This window comes from Bombina bombina, chromosome 5, assembly GCF_027579735.1.
Source record: "Bombina bombina isolate aBomBom1 chromosome 5, aBomBom1.pri, whole genome shotgun sequence".
Taxonomy (NCBI): Eukaryota; Metazoa; Chordata; class Amphibia; order Anura; family Bombinatoridae; genus Bombina; species Bombina bombina.
Window position 1 is genome coordinate 1,017,188,804 of NC_069503.1, and position 27,284 is coordinate 1,017,216,087.

General features: G+C 36.3%; 1 protein-coding gene across 4 annotated transcripts in view; it reads left to right on the forward strand.

Moving 5' to 3' along the window:
• Positions 1-27,284, forward strand: part of RIMS2 (regulating synaptic membrane exocytosis 2) — a 1,281,054-nt gene that overhangs the window by 559,448 nt on the left and 694,322 nt on the right. For all 4 annotated transcript variants that reach the window (XM_053715268.1, XM_053715269.1, XM_053715270.1 and 1 more), the window contains one exon: positions 23,252-24,165. In XM_053715268.1, coding sequence (XP_053571243.1) covers positions 23,252-24,165 — 914 coding nt within the window. The remainder of the gene's footprint in view (positions 1-23,251; positions 24,166-27,284) is intronic.

Consider the following 27,284-nt stretch of genomic DNA (forward strand, 5'->3'; position numbering starts at 1 on the left):
TAGACAACCCAAATTATTGATCTAGGCCCATTTTGGCATATTTCATGCCACCATTTCACCGCCAAATACGATAAAAAAAAAAAAAAAACTAAAATTTTTCACAATTTTAGGTTTCTCACTGAAATTATTTACAAACAGTTTGTGCAATTATGGCACAAATGGTTGTAAATGCTTCTCTGGGATCCCCTTTGTTCAGAAATAGCTTTGGTGTTGCTTTTTGGTAATAATAAGGCCGTTAAATACTGCTGCACACCACACTTGTAATATGCCCAGCAGTTAAGGGGTTAATTAGGTAGTTTGTGGGGTTAATTTTTAGCTTAAGTGTAGAGATCAGCGTCCCACCTGACACATCCCACCCCCTGATCCCCCCTGACCCCCCTAAAACAGCTCTCTTCCCTCCCCACCTCACAATTGTCACTGCCATCTTAAGTACTGGCAGAAAGTCTGCCAGTACTGAGATAAAAAAAAAAATTTTTTGTCATACAGTCTGCAGTGATGGATCCCCCCTTACCCCACAACCTCCCTGATCCCCCCATACATCTTTCTAACCCTCCCCCTCTATCTATTTGCCGCCATCTTGGGTACTGGCAGCTGTCTGCCAGTACCCAATTTGCCCCCCAAAATAGTTTTTTTTTAACTTTTTTAATATAAAATATTTGTTTTCTGTTGTGTAGCTGGCCCCCCTAAATAATCTACATCCCTCCCCCTCCCAGATCCCTTATTAAAGAACAGAGATGCCCCTGCATCTACATCGATCTTTTTTTTTTCACCCGGCTGCAAATGCAGAGAATGTCAGATTGCTTGGGTAATCAACACTTAAGGGAATAATTAGTAAAAGCAGCTCCCACCCACCAACTAATTTGTACACATAAATACCGGATGCAGATGGGGCCACAGTGTGGCCCTTTCTGCATCGGTATGTAAAATGGGGGATTGTAGTGATGCCTCAATATTGAGGCATCACTACAATCCCTTGTAAGCAGCTGGAAGCGATCATGATCGCTTCCAGCACTTCAGACAACAGAGGACGTACCAGGTACGTCAACTGTCATTAAGGGAAGTTTTTTTCTATGACGTACCTGGTACGTCCTCTGTCATTAAGGCGTTAAAATTGCATGCTCTATCTGAATCACAAAAGAAAAAAATTGGGTTCAGTGTCCCTTTAATTAAACACTCTACTCTTCTGGGATGCATACAATGTACACTAAACTTTTCATACTTAAGTTTTTCTCCTTTTGTCATCTTCTTGAACCCTCTTAGCATGTAAACCTACAAGTCCAGCTGTCCTGTAATCACCTTCATGTAAGTTGATCTACAACAGTTGACATTTCTTGGCAGGGCCCTCTACCTATTTGCTTTTTATAAATGCTACGTTTGTATATTATACCTCTGTTTATAGCACTGCAGAATCTTTTGGCACTCTACAAAAAAGCGAGGATAGTAACGAGGACAATTGATGGACCAGTTGTTATATTTAGAATACATACAGGTTAATTAAAACATAATAATTTCAAGCAAAAAATAATTATAATATATAATATAATGTATCATATCATTTTTAATATTTTTTTCCTTCTTAATATAAGGAGAGTCCATGGCATCATTCCTTACTGTTGGGAAATACTGATCCTGGCCACCAGGAGGAGGCAAAGACACCCCAGCCAAAGGCTTAAATACCTCTCCCACTTCCCCCATCCCCCAGTCATTCTTTGCCATTTGTCATGCTTGGCTGAGGTTTAGGTGAGAAAAATACTATCACACCATTGAAACACCCTTTCTCTCTGTCCAGGAGACTACTTTACCCTAATAAAACAGGTGTCACGATCATAGGAGCGGGTTCAGGGGTATAGAGCTCATGTGAGGTGGTGTCAGATTTAAGGCCGTCTTGTGATCTAAAAGTGGCCAACGGAATAGACTTCTTAGTGGAATTACCCCTTTTAGGCACAATTGAATAAACAGGTAGACAAAGCAAGTTTTATTGTACAGGAACTGGAGACTCAGATATTGGAAGCAGGTTTGGATGACAGTAACGTCCACACAGGAACTGGAATCAGGATAATTACCCCCTCTAGGACCAGAAACAGGAGTGCCCACTTTAGGGCCAGGAACTGGAGTGTCCACTTTAGGGAACCGAGGACTGGAGTGCCTACTTGGGCCGAAGACCGGAGTGTCCACTTTTAAGGGCGAGACTGGAGTGCCCACTTGAGGCCGAGACTGGAGTGCCCATTTGAAGCCAGATACCAGTGCTTGGCAGACACCCTCTGCAGGGCTTGGTTACAGGAGTAGTATACTGGTGCTTGACTGATACCCTCTGCTGGGCTAGGGTACTGGAGCAGGATACTGATGCTTGGCAGATGCACTCTACAGGGCTTGGGTAATGGAGCAGGATACCAGTGCTTGACAGATGCACTCTGCAGGGATAGGGTACTGAAGTAGGATACCAGTGCTTGGCAGATGCGCTCTGCAGGTCTTGGGTACTGGAGCAGGATACCAGTGCTTGCCAGATGCCCTATGCTTGGCTAGAGTACTAGAGCAGGATACCAGTACTTGCCAGATGCCCTCTGCAGGGCTAGGGCACTGAAGCAGGATACCAGTGCTTGGCAGATGCCCTCTGTTTGGTTAGGGTACTGGAGCAGGATACCGGTGCTTGGAAGATGCCCTCTGAAGGACTAGGGTACTAGAGCAGGATACCTGTGCTTGGCAGATGCCCTCTGCTTGGCTAGGGTACTGGAGCAGGATACTGGTGCTTGGCAGATGCCCCCTGCAAGATTAGGGTACTAGAGCAAGATACCTGTGCTTGGCAGATGCCCTCTGCAGGTAGGGTACTTGAAGAAGGATACCAGTGCTTGGCAGACGCTCTCTGCAGGGTTAGGGTACTGGATCAGGATACTGGTGTGACAGGTTAGTTACACTGGATAACAGGCAGCAGAAAGAACACTGGATAACAGGCAGCAGAGACAGGCAGGTAACCAGAGAGTAGTCAGAAGTCTAGCCGAGGCCAGTTGCCAAAAAGCAGTCCGATCAGTCATCTAACACTGGAGTATGTGGAAGAGAAGTTTTTTTTACTTGTATATCACTTTAAAGCATTAGGGGTATCAAACTTTCATTAATAATTAAAGGAACATGGAAGTAAAAAATAGACTTTTATGGCTCAGATAGAGCATGAAGTTTTAAGAGACTTTTCAATTTACTTATTTTATCAAACATACTTTGTTCCCTTGGTATCTTTTGTTGAACAACATACACAGTTAGGCTCAGGAGCAGAAATGCATTACTGGAAGCTAGCTGGTGATTGGTGGCTACATACATATGCCTCTGTCATTAGGCTCCCGGTAACGTATTGCTCATCTGGAGCACACTTTAGCTATGTGTTTAAAACATTTGAAGAAATTAAACACATAGGGGTCTATCACAATATTTTAAAATATATATCTAATAATTATAAACAGAAAATCACCATTAAAATCTAGGGGGATTTTTGTAGATAATTAATTTTAAAAGTTTTTCTAACGAATAGTTAGTTAAAAACATCACACAAATAAAAGTTCTGGCTCATTAGATCATTTTGTTTTTGCACCTTTATTCCCTTGAGTTACACTTAGCTATTTAGTTGTTTTTATCTGTATGTTTAATGGATTTATTTCCTGAATTGCTTAAAGGGATATTAACCCAAATGATTTTTTTAATGATTGGGCATGCAATGTAGCCACCAACAAGCAAGCGCTATCCAGGGTGATGAACCTAAAATGGGCCGGGTCCTAAGGTTTACATTCCTGCTTTTCAAATAAAGATAGCAAGAGAACAAAGACAGATTTATAATAGGAGTAAATTAAAAAGTTCATTAAAATTGCACACTCTATATGAATCATAAAAGAAAACATGTGGGTTTAGTATCCCTTTAATATATGTCAACTTCATCAGCTAACACACTTTTTGCAACTTCTTTTGAGTGAGTGCAATATTTGGTTAAAGGGACAGTCTAGTCCAAAATAAACTTTCATGATTCAGATAGGGCATGTCATTTTAAACAATTTTCCAATTTACTTTTATCACCAATTTTACTTTGTACTCTTGGTATTCTTAATTGAAAGCTTAACCCAGGAGGTTCATATGCTAATTTCTTAGACTTTGAAGACTACCTTTTTTTAGAATGCATTTTAACAGTTTTTCACCACTAGAGGGTGTTAGTTCATGTGTTCCATATAGATAACACTGTGCTCATGCACGTGAAGTTACCTGGGAGTCAGCACTGATTGGCTAAACTGCAAGTCTGTCAAAAGAACTGAAATAAAGGGGCAGTTTGCAGAGGCTTAGATACAAGCTAATCACAGAGGTAAAAAGTATATAAATATAACTGTGTTGGTTATGCAAAACTGGGGAATGGGTAATAAAGGGATTATCTATCTTTTAAAATAATGCAAATTCTGGTGTAGACTGTCCCTTTAAGTGAAACAAACAATACTGCTCTCAGCACCCAGATGGTGCTATGCTTCTTAAAATTTATCACAGCAAAATTGCTTTTTAAGCCAACTCAACCACTGAAAGCTTTTTAATCATATATTTAAGTAAACCAATATTTCCATATTGTGTGTTGTGGTTAATTGTATAAATAAGTGCAAATAGTATTATACATAGTTTGCCAAACACAGAATCAATAAATCAGATAATCTATTTACATGCACAAATTCTGTTACTGCGTTGATGCTGAAAACGTAACAGTAGTGCTGATGTTTTCTTTATTAATTCAACTTACCAAGCTATTCTGACAAGACATTAAAATAATAATATTTGTGCTGAAGGAATACTTTTTTTTTCATGTTGATTGTCATGGGAAACAACATGCATTTTACATGCAAAACTGGCCAGGCACTAATCAGCTAAGTACCATAATCCTCCTTATAGGGTAAATTCTTACTTGACCTCCAACTATATACAGCACATGGTAACAGCATTAAATTGTGACCCTCCTCTTCGGCGTTCCAGCCTGTGTTAGGTCACAGGCATACCCGAGGATGTACAAGCAGGAAACGCTGCAAATATGTTAGATTGCAACTTTATTTGGTACATAGAGCCTTCCTGACACATAATTAGATCTCTCTAAGAGACAATAATAAAGTAATAATTTGAGAGGCTGCGGATGATGATTAACAAGATGGTCGTGCGATTTCCCTGACGCTTGAAGGATTAAATGAAAGTTCGAGCAAGCAGAGGAATTGATGCATTCGCCTGAATACAGTGCTCTCTCCTTCCCAGATGTGCAGAGACTGATTGAAAGGTAAAATGCAAGAGAACAAGCTGACTGTTTTATTTTTATATTAAAAAAATGCACTAATCTGAGGATTTAATCTGTCAACGTCTTCCTGCAGGATTCATCTCTTTATTATTAATATTGTCTTTGTTATGAAAATGTTACAGCCGGTATTTGGAATTTCTTTCACTGTCTTGCAAATGAAACGTACAAATAGAGAGTATTATATAATTGCACAGCTGAAAAGCTTACGTTCTCACCAGCTGAATTAATCAGTACTTTCACTTTCAAATGAGGCAGCTTTTTTAAATTTATTTATTTCTTTTTATTATAATTCTGCGTTTTCAAATAACGTCTGCAAGTGCTTATCTTTGATTTATAATCTGGGAATTTAATGCACTGCAGAAAATTAAAATGTAATGGTTTCATATCTAGACTCATAGGGCTTGCTAGGTACTGGAAAAAAAATTCTTATCAAGACCTTTTTGATAAATTTTAAAGTGCTACATCACTCTTAAAACTCAGTAAAGCAGCGTTTCTTCAGCAATGTAGTATCGTTACATGCACATCAATGTACCTGTACAAAACGTTTCTACTCTTAGCTACTGCAGAAATGTTTAGAAATAATAAATCATATTAATACAGGCATTTGATTTGAAAAGCTGTTTGCGCAAATGTGTTCTGTCTGAGCATAATAATGAAAATTGAATTCAAATCGAAATCGAAATCAGCAAATACAATTTACTAAATAATACCAATACACGGTAATGATTATGACAATGTAGACATTTTCCTTTTTTTTATTTATTATTTTTTGTAAACTGAAATCAGCAATTTTTTATTTTATCATTTTTATTCAGTTTCCATATACAAACAAAAAACATAATTTCAATGTGTAAATTGCATATTTGTGAACTTTATACAAACCCTCCCTATCATTTGGGAAAGGAAGAAAAACAAAACAAAAGAGAGACCTATCCAATATTTTATTCTCCTCATAATATTAAGTATTGAACATATTTGGAGTTGTAAAAGGGGTGGAAAAATTTGCAATTTTGTTGAATTATCAGCTTTTAAAAATAAAAGCAAATTCTGTGCACTTTTCTTATGTGTTTGCTAAGATAAAAAATCTCTGTGTACATAGCAGATATGCCTCCCTTCCAGCTTCCGAAAGTGATAAATGTTTTCTAGTGTTTATAACACTATATCTATTCCTGCCTCTGTTTAGGATACATTAAAGGGACACTGAACCCAATTTTTTTCTTTTGTGGTTCAGATAGAGCATGCAATTTTAAGAAACTTTCTGATTTACTCCTATTATCAAGTTTTCTTCGTTCACTTGCTATCTTTATTTGAAAACATAGGCATCTAAGCTTCTTTTTTGGTTCAGAACTCTGGACAGCACTTTTTTATTGGTGGATGAATGTATCCACCAATCAGCAAGAATAACCCAGGTTATTCACCAAAAATGGGCCGGCATCTAAACTTACATTTTTGCATTTCAAATAAAGATACCAAGAGAATGAAGATAATTTGCTAATAGGAGTAAATTAGAAAGTTGCTTAAAATTGCATGCTCTATCTGAATCACAAAAGAAAAAAATTGGGTTCAGTGTCCCTTTAAGTGCAGCTCTGTATTATGGGACTAAAATAACATTTAGGGTTTCAGTAACATCATGAACTACTCACTAGCTAATTTTATATTATACGATAATTGATTGCTTTTGATTTTTTTTGCCTGTATATTGTATTTTAAAAAGCTTTTCAATTTACTTCTCAATTTTGCTTCATTCTCTTGGTATCCGTTATTGAAGGAACAGCCACCAATTAGAAGCTAGCTCCCAGCTCCTGAGCCTACCTAGCTATGTTTTTCAACAAATTATACCAAGAGAATGAAGCAAATTAGGTAATATAAATAGATTGGAAAGTTGATTAAAATGGTATGCGCTATCTGGTTCTGAAAACAAATTTTACCATTATATCCCTTTATTGTTTTGTTTCTCTTCATTATTTATTTCCTCATTTCTATCTGTCTTTCTTTTTCTAGACCTGATTCTCTAAAGCTCTTTGGTTTAGCAAAAGTATCCAAGAAGCCTCATCAGTATTGCAAGGTCCCTGGAATAATTTTCTAAGGGCAAATTAGAACTTGAGAGCTGGTTATCTCCCTATATGGAGTTCGGCATCAAAAGGACAGACATATACATTACAATATAAGGCTAAAAGAATATTTAGTTATTTTTTTCCGTGCCACCAAGTTTTTGATTATTAGGCCCTCTGTCTCACACTGTGTGCTTTTCAACATAGATTTATATGAGTTACATATTTGTGCTGTTCGTATCTATGTTTTTGTTGTTAATAAAGCTTTAACACAAAAAAAGAGTCTGCTGGGAACAGCTGGTAAGAGCAGTGATTATCCACTGGCTGAGATAAAATGTTTTGCAAAAGTAGTAGCAGATTTGAGCTTTATACTCATCAGGATATATAAGTGTATGTGTATATATATATATATATATATATATATATATATATATATATATATATACATATATATATATACACACACACACACACATATATATATATATATATATATATATATATACATATAGATATATATACACACACACACACACACACACACATATATATATATATATATATATATATATATATATATACATACACACACACACATATATATATTGCGTGAGGTCCTGATCGTTAGACATTGTGTATACTTTTATCTAGAGTGCTTTACACAGCCATGGCAGCTGTCATGTTTTTACTCTGTCAATTATCTGAATAAAGTTGGAACTTTTTACTTAACAAGGAGTCCTTTTGCGCTTTTATGCGCTCTGCTACTTTTGGATTTCTTTATTTCATACTGACGCGGCTTACAGACCGGGTATTGAGCGTTCACAGCTGCAGGTCTCCTCTAATCAGCTACACTCCCACTCTCCTCAGTGTGCCGTAACTCAACGTGCTAACTGTTTACCGTTTCTATTGTGGGGTCCCGTTGTGCGCTTCTACTTTGACTGTTTGCATATATATATACACACACACACACACATATATATATATATATATATATATATATATATATATATATATACATACACTTTACCTCACTCCTGACTTTCAATAAACTAGCTTTTTAAATTAATTCCATTCTCTTGTTTTATTAGTCCATTTTTAATGGACTTTGTGTACAAATAAAATGCTGAAAATAATTTATAAATTTTTTAGTTTCTCCCTGGTTTTTTTGACTAGTGAAGAAAAAACTGACTTCCCCTTGCACTATTTTATGTTTTGTAGGTCCAAATTTCACTGATCCAAATCCAACTTCCTAGCACTTGGAGGCGGCAGATCATTATTTCAGAAATGTTAAGCGCCACATATAAATTGTTGATTATTAACAAACTACGGTTGAAGGGTATTCTCTGTTAGTAGCAGTTCCCTCCAGAGGGCTCGTATGAGTTGTGGTCACCCCAAAGCACACATTTTTAGTTCTTTTTTTTTTCTTAGTGCCCAAAAAAAATATTGCACGTTAGGCAAGATTACAAGTCGCACGGCAAATCAGTTGCAAAAACTTTGGGTTGCACAGGTATTACAAATTGAGAAAAAACTTATTTTGCGTGTGCGTTAAGACGCGTAATGCAAACAGCAAAATTGCATGCATGTTCACGCATTCCCCATAGAAGTCAATGGAAAAGACAAATAGAAAAAAAAACATGAAAACCCTAATCTGTTGCGCAAAGCCCATGACATATTCTCCTCGAAAAGTGTACATGAAAGTGTGAATATTTTCCTAATGGTATGTTCTATTTATTTATAAATAAATATTTCTCTATATATGTGGTGATTTTTGGACTGATATATCTATTTATAGTTAGCTATGTATATTAATATATATATACAGTATCCCACAAAAGTGAGTACACTCTCACATTTTTGTAAATATTTTATTATATCTTTTCATGTGATAACACTGAAGAAATGACACTTTTCTACAATGTAAAGTAGTGAGTGTACAGCCTGTATAATAGTGTAAATTTGCTGTCCCTTCAAAATAACTCAACACACAGCCATTAATGTCTAAACCGTTGGCAACAAAAGTGAGTACACCCCTAAGTGGAAATGTCCTAATTGGGTCCAATTAGCCATTTTCCCTCCCCGGTGTCATGTGACTCATTAGCGTTACAAGGTCTCTCTCATACTGGTCACTGGAAGTTCAACATGGCACTTCATGGCAAAGAACTCTCTGAGGATCTGAAAAAAAAGAATTGTTGCTCTACATAAAGTTAGCCTAGGCTATAAGAAGATTGCCAAGACCCTGAAACTTGGCTGCAGCATGGTGGGTAGGACCATACAGCGGTTTCACAGTACAGGTTCTACTCAGAACAGGCCTTGCCATGGTCGACCAAAGAAGTTGAGTGCACATGCTCAGCGTCATATCCAGAGTTTGTCTTTGGGAAATAGACATATGAGTGCTGCCAGCATTGCTTCAGAGGTTAAAGGTGTGGGGGTTCAGCCTATTAGTGCTCAGCCCATACGCCGTACACTGCATCAGATAGGTCTGCATGGCTGTCATCCCAGAAGGAAGCCTCTTCTAAAGATGATGCACAAGAATGCCCGCAAACAGTTTGCTGAAGACAAGCAGACTAAGGACATGGATTACTAGAACCATGTCCTGTGGTCCGTTGAGACAAAGATAAACTTATTTGATTCAGATGGTGTCAAGCGTATGTGGTGGCAACCAGGTGAGGAGTACAAAGACAAGTGTGTCTTGCCTACAGTCAAGGATGGTGGTGGGAGTGTCATGTTCTGTGCCTGCATGAGTGCTGCCGACACTGGGGAGCTACAGTTCATTGAGGGAACCGTGAATGCCAACATGTACTGTGACATACTGAAGCAGAGCATGATCCCCTCCCTTCGGAGACTGGGCCGCAGGGCAGTATTCCAACATGATAACGACCCCAAACACACCACCAAGACGACCATTGCCCTGCTAAAGAAGCTGAGGGTAAAGGGCCAAGCATGTCTCCAGACCTAAACCCTATTGAGTATCTTTGGGGCATCCTCAAACGGAAGGTGGGGGAGCGCAAGATCTCTAACATCCACCAGCTCTGTGATGTCGTCATGGAGGAGTGGAAGAGGACTCCAGTGGCAACCTGTGAAGCTCTGGTGAACTCCATGCCCAAGAGGGTTAAGGCAATGCTTGAAATAATGGTGGCCACACAAAATATTGACACTTTGGACCCAATTTAGACATTTCCACTTAGGGGTGTACTCACTTTTGTTGACAACGGTTTAGACATTAATGGCTGTCTGTTGAGTTATTTTGAAGGGACAGACAATTTGCACTGTTATACAGGCTGTACACTCACTACTTTACATTGTAGCAAAGTGTCATTTCTTAAGTGTTGTCACATGAAAATATTATATTATATTAATAAAATATTTACAAAAATATGAAGGGTGTACTCACTTTTGTGGGATACTGTACATATATATCTAGATATCTCGTGATCTATATGCGAATATCTGTTTTAAAATCCCTCTGAGATATTGTTTAATGTGCATATCATTGTAATGTAAAATCTTGTCATTATCTTCATAGGTAAACATATCTCTATACATATAAATCCATGTTTCTCTATATATGTGTATGTATGTCAATGTAAAATCCCTGCGTCTACTTTTTATTTGCTAACTCTCCTATCTTTGATCCCTTTTAACTTTTGTGTAATATTTTGTTTGAAATAATTTTTATTAGACAGTGTTAATATGAGTGTAACTGTACTTTGTAGTGTATTTTAAAGTGTTTTGCGAAACTTTTATGTTGGGCACCGCAAAACCATTAACTACAGCTCTTTGAGCACGGAAAGGATTGTTGCGTAAAAGGCCTGTTATTTGAACTTGTGAACATACAAGTCAGGTACTCTGTTGTATGGCATTGTCTAGTCTTTTGGTAAGTCAATAGTAGTCGAAAAATGACATGCTCTAATTTGTTGCAGCATGTAATTTTAAGACTATTGACTCTACACTAATATGTGTTTAACCCACGCATAGTGGGTAAAACATAGTAGAAATGGCAATGGGGACCTGGGAGCACTGTGCCCTCCACACCACTCAGGTACTCTGTTGTATGGCATTGTCTAGTCTTTTGGTAAGTCAATAGTAGTCGAAAAATAACATGCTCTAATTTGTTGCAGCATGTAATTTTAAGACTATTGACTCTACACTAATATGTGTTTAACCCACGCATAGTGGGTAAAACATAGTAGAAATGAGAATGGGGACCTGGGAGCACTGTGCCCTCCACACCACTCAGGTACTCTGTTGTATGGCATTGTCTAGTCTTTTGGTAAGTCAATAGTAGTCGAAAAATAACATGCTCTAATTTGTTGCAGCATGTAATTTTAAGACTATTGACTCTACACTAATATGTGTTTAACCCACGCATAGTGGGTAAAACATAGTAGAAATGGCAATGGGGACCTGGGAGCACTGTGCCCTCCACACCACTCAGATTTGCAACTAGCGCAGCTGATTGGAACATTGATTTCTAATTTATTAGTTTTGGTTGAAAATTCAGTACTCTTATATTATAAGCCTCTCTGTTCAGAAATATTTAATTCTGTTTTTTCTATTCTCATTACATAATCAATTTTATTGACCTGAAGATCTAAAGCTCTCCACTCCGGTGTGATTATCTAAGAAGTCTCATCAGTAATATGAGCTCCCTCAATCATTTTAGAAAGGCAAACTGTAGCTTGGGACCTGCTTATTTAGCTATGCAGTGTTCTTGAAGTAGAGACGTGTGTGATAAAACATTTAAGTTACTTCATGATTGCTTGGGACTCTATATTGCAGATGTGAAATTATGACCTTGTTTGTGATAATGCAGTCAGAAAAAGATCTAAATTTAGCTGTTAGTGCTAAATGTAGCAGTGAATAGATACTGGGTTTAAATTTAGACCTTAGCACCATTGTTAAAGAATTCTATGTGACAGGACTAGCTAAACTAACACTGAGTGAGTCTCATAAGGGACATTCCCTGCATTTAAGTATGTGAAAGAGATGCATACATTACAATGGGGCTTATAATAGTTTAATAATCAAATGAAACAAATGAATTAGGTATTGAAATAAAAACTAATTTAAAGGAACTGTAAACATTATTTGTAGCTTTGTTATATAATGTTACAAAACACTACTGCCATAGAGTACTAAAGACGTGCACACTCATGAGCTCTTATGAGGCTACCAAGTTTTACTCTTCAATAAAAGATACCAAGAGAACGAAGCACATTTGATAGCAGAAGTAAATTGGAACGTTTGTTGTTGTTGTTTTTTTTAAATTGCATGCTCTGTCCGAATCATAAAAGTTTAATTTTGACCTTACTGTCCCTTTAATTTTGTTTTCCATGGTAATTATACAGGTGTGCTAATTGTACATGTGTCACTTTTTGCTGGGTTCTGTATGGTTTTCATTGTGTGGTATAAGTTGTTACATGACTGTGTATTTGAATGTTGGTTGATCTGAGGAAGATAGTCACATATATGTGTGTGTGTGTTATATGTATACATACTGTGTGTGTATGTATGTGTGTGTGTATATATATATATATATATATATATACTGTATATATATATATATATATATATATATATATACACATACACTGTACTTTCTGAGCAAAATTACCTTTTGTAAATGCAGAATTATATTGGATTGGTAATTCTCACCTTTAATAAATCTGTTATATTGTTCCTTTAACTCATTTTATTTGGCTTTAAAACCCCAGCACGTTACAATGCACACAGCTTTTATAGCTTAAACAAATGTTACTGATTTTGCAAAAGCTTTTAATTGCATTTATATTTGTTTCAATTTTCATGATCTCTAATTAACAACAAAGTGAATACAGTAAATACATTTTGACATATTAAAACGGGGAGGCATAATTTAATTGAACCCTTTATAGTATTAAATATATTTTGTTTAATAAATGCAACTCTTATGACTTGTAGTTGCATTTTGTAAATCTATTTCTTATTAATTTTCATTGCTTGTAGCGTCTTTATGTTTCTTTCTTTTTGTTTTTTTGTTTCAGTGCTTCCTTTACTCCTACGGCATAATTAAACGGTCTTCACTACTAAATGATTAATCATTTAATGAATTGTTACTACAAATACTTTACATGTCTGCAATTTTGGGGAATTGATTTTTTTCTAGAGGGTATAATTTATTTATAGGTTAGTCCACAATAATTCAGTATTTATTTATTTAGTTATTTATCATAAAAAACAATGCCAGTTTTATAAGAAGTTTGCTTTTTATTTAATTGATACAACAAGTAACCAGGACATCTATCTATCTGTCTGTCTATCTATCTATCTGGCTATCTAGCTATCAGCTATCTCTCATCTATCTCTCTATCTCTCGTATATCTATCTATCATCTATCTACCTATTCTCCGTCTGTCTATCTATAATAAAATGGCATCTGACTATTATATATCTGCATAGATACATTTTTGAGTGTGTATGTGTGATATTTGTTTCTTAATATATGTCTATCTATTGTTTGTCTAACTCTATTTTGTTTATGTCTCTCTGCCTGCTGTATGACTTTCTATCTTTCAGTATTTCAATGTCTTGGTCTATATTCCAATTCAAAACTTATAAAAGTAATTGTTTGTAAAGTCTAGCAATCCTTATTGTATAATATTTTATTTTGTTCCTTCTTAGTTATGTATTCATTTGACATCACTATTTTTCCTTATCTGAAATATGAATATTTAATTACTCGTAAAATTATTGTAACATCTTCTGGACATATTTTATAAAGTAATTACAGAAGACATTGATACTATGGTTTATTGTGCAGAATCTCAATACCAGCGTCTTTATTTTTTTGCTTACTGGAAAAAGGTAAATTCACATTTACAAAATCATTTGTATGCATCAGTAAACTTTTTAGAGGCTAAATTGTGAAAAAAGCAGAGTAAAATAAATGTTGGTGTTTCACAGAGATATTAGAGGTTGCTGACTCTACTGAATGTCTGAAAAAAATATTGTGCACGTATCAGACTGAATCACTAAGAACAAAGCCAGATATCTCCGAACTGTTAATACCTTTATTCTCTATTGTACTTTCACATTAAATAAATGTCTAGAACTGAGTGACGGCCCTTTTTACAGTAACAATAGTAACTTATGTTTAATTTACTGCATGCTCAAATAGGTTTATAAATAAAGGATAATGCTAAAATCATACTTTACTGCAAATTGTAGTGTTATGTTCAATAAAAAATGTGTGGCACAAAAAGCATGCTTATTATATTTTTTTGGAAACATTTTCAAAGACACCTCAGCAAAAAAAAAAAAAAAAATGGGTGAAGTTCCCAGCCTTCTCATATTTTAGGAATAGAATAGGAATTTCGAAATGTGTCTGCTGACATTACAAGATGAAGAAGTTCCCTATTGAGTAGTATAAAAACCTGAGTTTCCATTCAGGACCTTTTTCTGGATGATAGTGACGTGTATGCTTGAGACCAATCCACATGTTGAATAACATATATAGCATATAACCTCTATGAGTATTTTCTATTTAGTGCACTAGTTTATCAGTCAGTTTTCTTTGATCCTCTGTCCTGAGGTTGTTCCGGTGGAGATTCAAGGCATAGACATTGAAATTTCCAGGGGAGAACTGCATACTACTATCACTATCAAATTAAAAAATATGTGTCAATAACCACATATGCTGCTTTAAAGTAAGCAGAATCATTTTCATGAGACCAAGGCTGTTGAAATAGAGAAGTCCAAAAACATTTAAAAAGCTCCCCAGTTATCAAAATCTCATAATACAAAGTATTAATATATTGTATTGTATGAGGCTTCTTGAAAACCATAATGTGACTGAGTTTTCTAATGGATTTTTAATGAATAGGAGTGGCCTTAACTTTGAAAACTTTATGAAAACGTATGGGGCAGTTGGCATACCTGTTCTAATTGATTGGAATATACTTGTTTTGGTTTAAGTTTATCATAGTGGGATTTATAAAAGTCAGTGACTGTTATTCTGAACAGTTTGAAAATTAATTAGATTTTACTTTCCTTAAAAATAAATATAAGTATGACTTTTGGATATAATGTTTTATATGTATTCCCATTTCCGTATAATGCATTTTTTCAGATCTAAGTATTATTATTTATTTATAAAATATTCTACCAGGAAAGATACATTGAGATTTCTCTCGTTTTCAAGTATGTCCTGGGTACACAAAACATTGCATTGATACAATGGGTACAATAAAATACAAAAACAATAATAATACACGATATATGCACAAAAATTTAACATAGAACAGGTAGGAAATATATAATTAACAATGACAGGTGCATTCTGTTTTGAGATATGTAGAGAGGGATCTCTTAAAGGATATTAGGCATGGGGAAGGTTTGAAAGTGTGCGGGAGGTCGTTCCATAATTGTGGTGCTCTGTAGGAAAAGGAGGATCGAGCTGCTTTCTTTTTGTATTGAGGCAAGCTAAATAATGTGCTGATACTGGATCGGAGGTTATAGGAGGTGGGAATAACCGGTGAGAGCATTCTGCTCAGGTAGGGTGGGAGCTTCCCAGAAAAGCTTTTAAACACAAGGCAGGAAAGATGGCGGGTGCGTCTGGATTCCAGCAACAGCCAGTTTAGTTCTTTTAGCATGTCACAATGGTGGGTCCTGTAGTTACATTGTAGTACAAAGCGGCAGAACGAGTTATACAATGTATTAAGTTTATTAAGGTGAGTTTGCGGTGCAGGTGCATATACTACATCTCCATAATCCACGATTGGCATCAGCCAATTATGACAATAACATCTGTTATTACTAAGAAACTATGTTTAATGACTGAAGATAGGATAGCTAATCTTGAGGTTGGGAAAAAAAAACATCCACCAAATTAGTTGAACAGTACTTGAATATTGACACATTAATGCTTATTGTGATGATCTATGTAATAGCCAGCAAAGTATAATTAAACTCAAACTATTTTACACAAAGGCACCAGAAACATATTAAACTTTACTTTAACTTTCATTTTCAGCATAGCCAGTATGTGTCCTTATAGCTTCTCATATATTTCTTAAAGGTTCTCTGATGCCAAGTACAAGCCATATATGTCAGTCCAAAATTGACATTAATATCTTTGTCATTTGTAACTTTTCTTTTAACATAACTAGTAAGAAACTGTGACATCTTCCGTATCTAGCTACCAATAGTCATTCACAAGTAGCCATTTCTTAGTCCCATAATTTTGTAATATCCTCTTGGAATTAATCCGAATGGGCTGATGCTGATACCTCTCCTACATACAACCTGCTGTTTGATTGGACCACTCTCCAACAAGCAATTACCTATTGTTTCATTTATTCCAATCTTAGTCACCATCTAGATAGAAAACTTCCATAGGCAGGACTCTTGACTTCCTTTGTACCAATATATTTATTTGTGTTGCATTTTGTCTTTAATGTGGTTTCATTATGTTTCTTATAGCCCTGAATAATAAATTGGTGTTTCAGAGACAGGGATAATAATTATTAATGATGTCTATAATAATATTACTCAATTTGTTACCTGCATTTCATTTTATTACAATTTATGTGTAAAGTGCCTATTGCGGTTATTCCACTGGAAAACCCAAAACATCCAGTAAACCTTGCATTAGACAGTCTCCAATCTAGTTAGATTTTTAGCATGTTTGGGCTTTTCAAATATATCCTACTTAAAGGGACAGTCTCCTCCAAAATTGTTATTGTTTAAAAAGATAGATAATCCATTTATTACCCATTCCCCTGTTTTGCACAACCAACACAGTTATATTAATATACTTTTAATCTCTGTGATTACCTTGTATCTAAGCCTTTGCAGACTGTCCCCTTAACAAAAAAAATCTTAACATTTTTGTACTCCCAGTTTACTTGTTATTACAACCATTTTTGATTTAATAAAAAGTTTAAAATTCTTCTTGAAGGGACAAGAAACAATTTTTCTTTCATGATTCAGATAGAGCAAACGCTTATTAAAAACTTTCCAATTTTCAACTATTATCATTCTCTTTTTTTTTTTTTTGAAGAAGCAGCAATGCACTACTGGTAGCTAGCTGAACACATCGGTAAGCCAATGATAAGAGTTATATATGTACAGCCACCAATCAGCAGCTAGCTCCAAGCTCCTGCCAGTGATCTAAAATATATGCTTTTATTAAACATTTTTAGGTATGCTTTTCAACAAAGGATATCAAGAGAATGAATAAAATTAACTAATAAAAGTAAATTTTATTCTCTATCTAAATTATGAATTAAAATATTTATATTTGGGGGGGCGGAGTAGCCCAGCAACCAAGATGGCCGCATAGTCTGAGAGCTCCGGGTATGCAGTTAATAAAATAGCCCTATTAAGCATATAAATCCCGAACACAAGTGTTGTGTCTAACAGGCAACAGTGTAAGAAGACGACTGAGCATAATCTGAGGACTGCTTGCTTAGTATTAACCTGACAAGTGGAAGCGGAGATGTCTGCCACATTCTGAGGCGCCATCTTGGGGGATTGTGTGCCACAGCCCGGCATGGAGACCCAAATGCTGTACACCGATATTAGAAAACTGCTGGAAGACCATGGGAGGCGGCTGTGTGAGAGACTCGACACCTTCCTGGTCACAATGCAAGAGGCGCGAACGCACTACAATACAAACACGGAGGAAGATGGCGGAGTAAGAGTGGCTCAGTGTATCGCATCGCCTACTAATCCCCAGACGCGCCCTACTCTGCTGGTATTGACGGGGGTGCTCTCCAGAGTGGACTCTTATCCATCCTCTGCAGCCCCAGGTGATCATTGTAATCGGGAGGAAATTAAACCTGATCACTCGCACACGGAGAAGGGAATGGTGGAACTCTGCAGCGCTCACAACTTATTAAACACACTTCCCCCGGTCACTACACTTATGAGCTTCTGGTGGCCTCTCGGCGGGGAACGCTGCCTGAGACCTCGGATGTACTGGTCTCCTTACCTATATTCCCCTAGTGATCTCTGCATTGTTTGGCCTTGCCTGGAGGCAGATAGCTTTTCCCGCATGCAGACAGGCTGATCGGACGCTGCAGGCAGGACCTATGGGCCTCTGAATGACTGTTGATGTGAGCTTAGACTAATCCACGACACCCATGCTAGATTAACTTGTATTACTACACTACCTACAGTTTGCACATGTTATTATGTCACTAAGAGTTTTGTTTATTTATTACTGTAGAAATTAGTTGGGGTTAGGTTGAGTCTGCAACTATTCCAATTTGTATGCTCTGCCCAGTGGCTGAATAATGGTCCTGTTTAAAATATACCCTGGATATTAAAGAATATGAATGACGGCCTTTGGGCCTGAGGCTTTCCCTAAAGGCACTATTAAAGATGTAGGACTTGGGGCGCATGTATGCAAATCTCTGAAGGGGACATTGAGAATATAACTTTCTAATTATCCCAGTCTATATTACCTCATAGAGGGGTGTTATTTGCTCTGTGGACATAGTTATACATTTAGATCCAGTTACCATCCTTTATTATTGTGTGCTGTTTTTTCCAGGGCGGTACCTCACTTCTGCTTTTACCTTACACAACTAGGCATATGTACATAGCCATATAATGTTAATGCACCATATCTGTCTGTTAGGATTAATGGAAAACCACATATTTTCTAAGCACTAAGCATTTAATGAAGGATCTAACTATCTGTTTGTTATTAGACGGCAATGTCTAATCGTGAAATACACTACTAAGGAGGTGGGTCCTGGTCCTAGACATTAAAATATAGGAGGGGAAATACAAATGTATTGCAGATCATACGAGTGTAAACTCCCCACAGCTCAATATTAAATGTATGTTAGGTTTTAGTACTGAATCCCACTGTATAGTTGGAAGAGAATTGCCAATAGGTGTATATTTGTTTTACTATATCACGCCCACACATTTTATAGAAAGATAGCAGTAGGGGACATCCAATGCAATCAAATTAATTTGTGCCAAACCATGAGGAGCCGCCTATTGCAGCAGCGTATGAGCTTTCCCCTCAATTTGCGTGACTGACCCCCTCTGCTACATAGGGTATGTCTAGGGCTGGTGGAGATCTAATGATCTAATGATAATTGTGTACCTGCTTCAGCGCCTAACAATGTGTGTTACTTTTATCCCTGATATTTGTTATTGTTTAGAGGCTTAATAATTGCTATGTTAATGTTATTTATCCATAGAACAGCATGAGGCATTTATATCTTGTTGAGGATGATTGTCATGTACGCTACAAAGCTTGGTGATTTGCTCAGCTAATATAAGATCACTAATCAGCGAACTTCCTCTTAACGCTTTAACTGACTTATAGACTTGAGAAATATGTGCATCCTAATGCAATGAATGTGAACTTTTTTGCTATCTACCTAGCTAGTTATTTATATGTTGTCATTTCTTTTGAACTCCGACTCACTTTACTAGAGAAGAAATCTTCCCCTTTACCCCCCTCTGAGTCCTAGTACAATGCACCGCCGCTTTATTCAGTGTGGCAATAACTCAGTAATATCTTTTCTACACCGCCCCCTCACTCATTAATGTGTTTGTGTATTAAATATAGGCCCAAAAGTGGTCTATAGAGTGAAAAACCCCTCAGTTAACTTATGGTGTATTTGAAGGTCCAAAAGTGGCCTGAGCAATCCTGGAGGGGACAAAAAGAGAGGGTAGCTGAGAGGTTGCTCCCGAATCGGTTTATTATGCCTAGAGACGGATATGTTGATTACTGTATATGTATCAGTTTCACTGAGTAACCTGTATGTTGTATATTTCATTACCCTTAATAAAAAATATTTAAAAAAAAAAAAAAAAAAAAAAAAAATATTTATATTTCATGTCCCTAAAAATTACAATTTTAATGGACATAAAAGTGGATTAAGAAAATGCTTTTATTTGTTAGAGCATTTACTTATTGAACTATTGCTTTCATATATTTATGTGTTTAACCCAAATAGGTCAAAGACATAGGATTAGATTTACCAAAGCCCTAGGCAGATTAGAGCATACATCTCCACATGGCATCACGGTGCCCGCATTTATCATTGCATCAGTCTCTGATGGTGCAACGCTAAACCCTGCTCTTGCATGTGAGCAGGGGCTGTCAATCACCCAGTTAAGAGTTGTCATAGTAGGTTAAGAAGCTAAGGTCTGATAACTGCTGCTTTTTAACTATTGGAAGGGGCTCCACAGCTGCATTCACAGCTTTTTAAATGGAGCCCATAATCAGTCATCTACAAAGCACCAATCACAAGCTGTTCAGTTTTGGATTAGAATTGCTGAAGTAACATTGTAGAAAATTTTCTTTTTGCACTTTTATGTCTTTTTAAATTATAAAACTTATACTTAAATTAAAATCCGTCATCAGCATGTTCATTTATGATTGCAATGAAGTGTATGCACGTTACAAACTACTCAATATTATATGAAATTATTAATTGCACAGGCCATTAATTGATTTTATTGGCTAAGTGTAAAAACCTGCAGTCAACTATATTAAACCGTCTATATCAATATTGAATCCATTAATGGTAATGCTTTCCATTTCCTTTGACCTTGAATATTTGCGTTCCATGAATGCTTGAGGAACCCCCTTGAAATGCCTGTGATACACATATTTATTATAGTTTCCTGATATATCCTTAACATTATATGAACAGTTATGCTTATTCAGTTAAAGGCTCTTCTATTGGATTGGAATGATGTAGAATAGAAAAAAAGCAAAAAACGCCCAGACTCACATACAGTATTTTAACAGGACATTTCTGATTGGTTGGGATGTGATTTGGTCTGAGTAGAGTTGTGCTTTGCCATGTTTCAAACATTCTAGTTGATATTTGTGCAAACAGCATAATTGTTGGATTTGAACGAACATGTAGGGCTGTATCATACTAGTGGTTTTCAACCAGGTTACCCATGGCCTCCAGCTGTGCAATGGCAAAGATGATCATACATTGCTATAAAATATGTCTTTGTGAGGGATGCAGATCATCTTGTATGATAATCAATGTGCATAGAATGTATCATTCCATTTATAATTACAGCACTTCGCACAAATCTGATGTTCTTTAATACAGTTATTCCTTTATTCCTAGTTATTAGTGGCCATTATTTAAATAAGCGTTTGAGCAATGCATTAAATATAACATTACAGGGAATTTTTTAAAACATACATATTTTGTTCATAAATAATTTAAAGTAAACTTACTTTACAACTCTAGAGCCCCCATCTAGCCCTTGGTTATGCAGTTGCTAATGCTACTCTGAGTAAGAGGGCATCGTTCCTGAACCATTACTATCTATAGTCGTTTGCTTGGGGAAGCGCATGCACAGTGTTCCTAAGGGAGAGGAGGAGTCCCCAGAGTCTGCTAAGAAGTTTCTAACTCAATTTGATATGAAGCTGTATACCAACCTGTTCAAAATTATGTTGATGGTTCATATGATGTTATAATACTTTGAAAAGTAAAAAGAAGTGTCACATTGATTTTGAAGGGATACTAAGTGCGATTTATCAAGCAGGGGCGCATATACGCGCCCCTGTCCGCTGTAGCTCGCCTCTGGCGGGCTGAATTCCCTAGGCAGAATTCAGCATTGCACACGAGCGCGATTTTGTGTTCGCGTGCAATCCTGCCCGCGAACTGCCAATCGCACGCGGGCAGGTGCTGTCACTCTCCCAGGTCGGAAAAGACCAGGGAGATTGAATTTCGCAAATTAAGAGGTGGCGAAAAGCTAGGGAAGCAGTGGCTTGTTAAATACAGCATGGGCCAAAAGGCTTGCAAAGCCTTTGATAAATTGACCCCTAAATACCCCTTACTTTTTTTTTTTTTTTTTTTTTTGCTTTATCCACTCTTCAAGGGTAACCACAAAGCAAAATCTGCAACCTATGCTTTCAGAATGTTGAAAATCAAATAAAAACCTAGATTACAGAATTTAATTGTTGTCCTTTCTATGGAACATGTGGCAACCTCAGTTTTGTACATGGTGTTATAAATAAATTAAACCAATTAGGTTGAGTTTTGCTGTGTGTCAAAGGATTTTAATATTAACCTTTTGGCTGACAGAGAGTCAATGTGTTAAGAGTATATTTTATTAGACTGATATGTATTTTTTGAGGTACACATAAACACCATCTTCGTATAAATATTAATGTCACCATCTTCAATATATTAAAGGGACACTGAACCCAAATTTTTTCTTTCGTGATTCAGATAGAGCATGCAATTTTAAGCAACTTTCTAATTTACTCATATTATCAAATTTTCTTCATTCTCTTGGTATCTTTATTTGAAAAGCAAGAATGTAAGTTTAGATGCCGGCCCATTTTTTGGTGAACAACCTGGGTTTTTCTTGCTGATTGGTGGCTAAATTCACCCACCAATAAACAAGTGTTGTCCAGGGTCTGAATAAAAAATTGGGTCGCTCCTTAGCTTAGATGCCTCCTTTTTCAAATAAAGATAGCAAAAGAACGAAGAAAAATTTATAATAGGAGTGAAATAGAAAGTTGCTTAAAATTGCATGCTCTATCTGAATCACGAAAGAAAACATTTGGGTTCGGTGTCCCTTTAATATATTTTTATAGCAACTATAGACATATGAACAAAGTAAATGGATAAACCTGAAGTGTGAAATGTAATCATTGAGCTTATTAAGTTTTGAAACAACAAATTTTAACTGTTTTGTAGATATTTTCTTATAATTTAATATCACATTATATTTCATATGTGACCACTAAATAATGTAGGTAACATATGCTAATAATGTGATTACCTGACTGTAAGTGCAACAAATATATTAACCAAATCTTGGATGAATCATATGAATTATAGCTGTAAATCCTTCTTTTCTCTAGCTTGAATAGTGTTATTAGTTATAATAATTGGTATTTTCATTTTTTCCACAGAAAAAGAAGTCCATCAATATCAAGAGACCAGAATCAAAGGTACGACACAAGGGACGATATAGGAGAACATTCACAGTATGCTCCATCAGACAGCGCAATGCCAAGATCGCCATCAGATTACGCGGACAGGCGATCACAACGCGGGCCTCAGCTTTATGATGATGTTGAACATGATGATTATCGGAGAAGCCGGCGGCGTTCTAATGAATATTCTTTAGATGAGGAGGATGTTCAAGATAGGGATGAATATGAAAGGCAAAGGCGAGAGGAGGAATACCAAGCAAGGTACAGAAGTGACCCTAATTTGGCCAGATATCCAGTTAAACCACAGCCGTATGAAGAGCAAATGCGCATTCATGCTGAGGTGTCTAGAGCTCGACATGAAAGGAGGCATAGTGATGTGTCTCTTGCTCATACAGAGTTAGAGGAGTCACGGATATCCATGTTAAGGATGGAACGACCATCAAGGCAAAGGTCTGCATCAGAACGCAGAGCAGCCATGGAGAGCCAACGCTCTTATTCTATAGAAAGAACTAGAGATTTACAGGGGCCAAGTCCTAGTCGACAAAGGACCTCAAATCATAGCCCCCCAACACCTAGAAGGAGCCCTATTCCAAATGATAGACCAGATATGAGGCGCACAGATTCTTTACGTAAACAGCACCACTTGGACCCAAGTTCTGCAGTTAGGAAAACAAAAAGGGAAAAAATGGAAACCATGCTAAGAAACGATTCACTTAGTTCAGACCAATCTGAGTCTGTACGGCCGCCACCACCAAAGCCTCATAAAACAAAAAAAGGAGGTAAAATGCGGCAGGTTTCTTTAAGCAGTTCAGAAGAGGAATTAGCAACTACGCCAGAATACACGAGCTGCGATGATGTTGAGATTGAAAGTGAAAGTGTTAGTGAAAAAGGTAAGACCCCAAAAGTGTCACCATAAAAATATGTGCAATAGCTGAATGAACAACATTATATGTAATCTTATTCTTAAGGGCACTGGAGTTTAAAATCATACATTAAAATAAAACAAAACATTACAGGATTTATCTGTGTGAGAAATAAGTGATGTAGGTGGGGGGTACATTAGAAAGCTGATAAAACTGACCAAAATAGCTGTTCTATAGCTATTGACTGTATGACACATTATGGCTTTCCAGAGCTCCCTTTTATATTGTGTATTGTAGGGAGGTTTCATATAGGCTGAATGCACAATTCTATTTTTGTTTTAACAATGTACAGGCATACCTTGTTTTATTGCACTTCGCAGATATTGCTCGTTTTACAAAATGAAGGTTTATGGCAACCCTGTTTGTGCATGTCTATCTGCACCATTTTTCCAACATATAAACACATAAATGCACATGAATGCACATGTATACGCATATAAACACATAAATATACATGAATACTCATATATACTGTATACACACATATAAACACATAAATACACTTATAAATACACATGAATACACATATATTTACACATATATACACATATAAACACATAAATACACATACATATTTATATATACACATGAATACACACATAAATACACATATAAACGCATAAATGCACACAAATACACATATATACACATTAATACAGCGAATAGAAAACAGCACTCTCTGGACTTAACAGCAAATCAAACACTTTATTCAATAACGTTTCATGGAATGCTCCCCTTCATCAGACCAACAATGTACAAGTGAAGCAAACATTTATACACATACAAGACCCTCCCCCAGTGAAAAAACAGCCCAATTTAATTGCCATGGCAACCAATTAACATAACAAAACAGAACAAAGCAAATCCCCATAGTCAATTAGTCAAGTTAATAGCAATAGTGATACCAATTAGCAATCAATGAAACATTGGTATATGTAATCCAGCTGTAATCAGAAGCAACTGGTATATGCAATCTGGATGTAAAGTTATATAAAGAACATAAATGTAATCACATAAATAGCATATTTATAGCATAAACGGAGCACATCATCAAGGGGCTGTATTCAGAGGTATAGGAAACACGCATTGAAGTTGAAGTTGAATAAATAAATATAGCAGTGTCAAATAGTATTACACAAGACGTACATATGTAGCAATATAAATATAACATGGCCGTGTACAGTGACACTGCCGTACAGGTACGTGAAGAAGGCATTGCTAACCTGGTGGCGAGTGTAGTCAAAAAAAATTTTGGGCGTTTTTTTCACTGGGGGAGGGTCTTGTATGTGTATAAATGTTTGCTTCACTTGTACATTGTTGGTCTGATGAAGGGGAGCATTCCCCGAAACGTTACCGAATAAAGTGTTTGATTTGCTTTTAAGTCCAGAGAGTGCTGTTTTCTATTCGCTATACCTAAACCTACTCTAGCACCCTGGCACCTGACGAAGTGTTTGTGAGAGTGCACCTGTTCTTGCTGTACACATTAATACACATAAATACACATATATACACATATAAACTCATAAATACACATGAATACTCATATATATTCACATATAAACACATAAATACACATATATACACATATAAACTCATAAATACACATGAATACTCATATATACACACCACCAGCAAAATGATTATGACTCACTGAAGTCTCAGATGATGGTAAACATTTTTTTAGCAATAAAGTATTTTTTAATTAAGGTATGTTCATTGTTTTTAACACATAATGCTATTGCACAGTAAAGTATAATGGGAATATAACTTTTACATGCACCGGGAAACAAAAAAAAATAGCGTGACTCACTTTATTGCTATGTTCGCTTTATTGTGGTGGTCTAGAACCGAACCCGCAATATCTCCTAGGGTTTATTTTAAACTCCAGATCACTTATTTTTCATGCAGATACTGTATACTTGAGTGATGTCATCAAAATGATCTTTTAAATAGTTTTATTATTATATTGTTATTGTACATAGTGTGCAAAGATGAGAGAAATTCATGAATTCATTTTTCAAGGTATAATAAAGCAGAGTGTTATTGCACGTAAACAGGTAATATGGTAGATTACGTCTTTTCATTTATAGGTTTTTTTTTAACAATGTTATCAGTATTTTATTCACACGATTGCTGGTGCTTTAAAGGGACATGAAACATAATTTTTTTCTCTCTCCATGATAGAGCATACATTTTTAAACAACTTTCCAATTTACTTCTATTATCAGTTTTGCTTCATTATCTTTGTATCCTTTGTTAAAGGGCCAGTAAACCTAGAAAATAATGTTATATAAGTCTGTTTTCTTCTGCTAAGCGCATCTGGGCATGCTGCTGTCTAATCACAGCCGGCCCGATCACGCTATTAAAATCAATGTAGCTCGTTCCTGCTACCAGTCCAGAGCACGAGCGAGCTACATTGATTTTAATAGCGCGATCAGGCGCACTGTGATTAGACAGCGTGCCCACTATGCGCTTAGCAGAAGAAAACAGACCCGCTCAGTAGAACCAAGAGTGGCGTTCTGTTTTCTTTGTGTGATATCTTTTTAACTTTTCACTTTTTAAATCTGGAGCTAAGCTAATGTTATATAATTCTGCACTATGTGCAGAATTATATAACATTATTTCCTAGGTTTACTGGCCCTTTAAAGGAAGAGCAATGCACCACTGGGAGCTAGCTGAACACACCATTAAGCCAATGACAAGAGGCATAAATGTGCAGCTACTAATCAGCAGCTATCTCCTGAGCCTATCTAGTTATACTTTTCAACAAGGATTCAATGAGAACTAAGCAATTCAGCTAATACAAGTCTGATGGAAAGATAAAAAAAAGTCTGGTATGCTCTATCTGAATCAGGAAGGGAAAAAAATGGTTTTGATGTCACTTTAATTGATATGGCAGTTATACCATTGTTTAGCAAAGCAAACTGACTTCAATCTTTTTCAATGCAGGTATCAGAAATGTATGCAATACATTAGTGGTATTATGCTGTGCATTATGGGAGTTCTATAGAATTTGTGTTCACATTTCCATTTTTTCTTCTCTTGTAATTTTTACTCAAATTGTCATTATATTTGAATTTTCTATG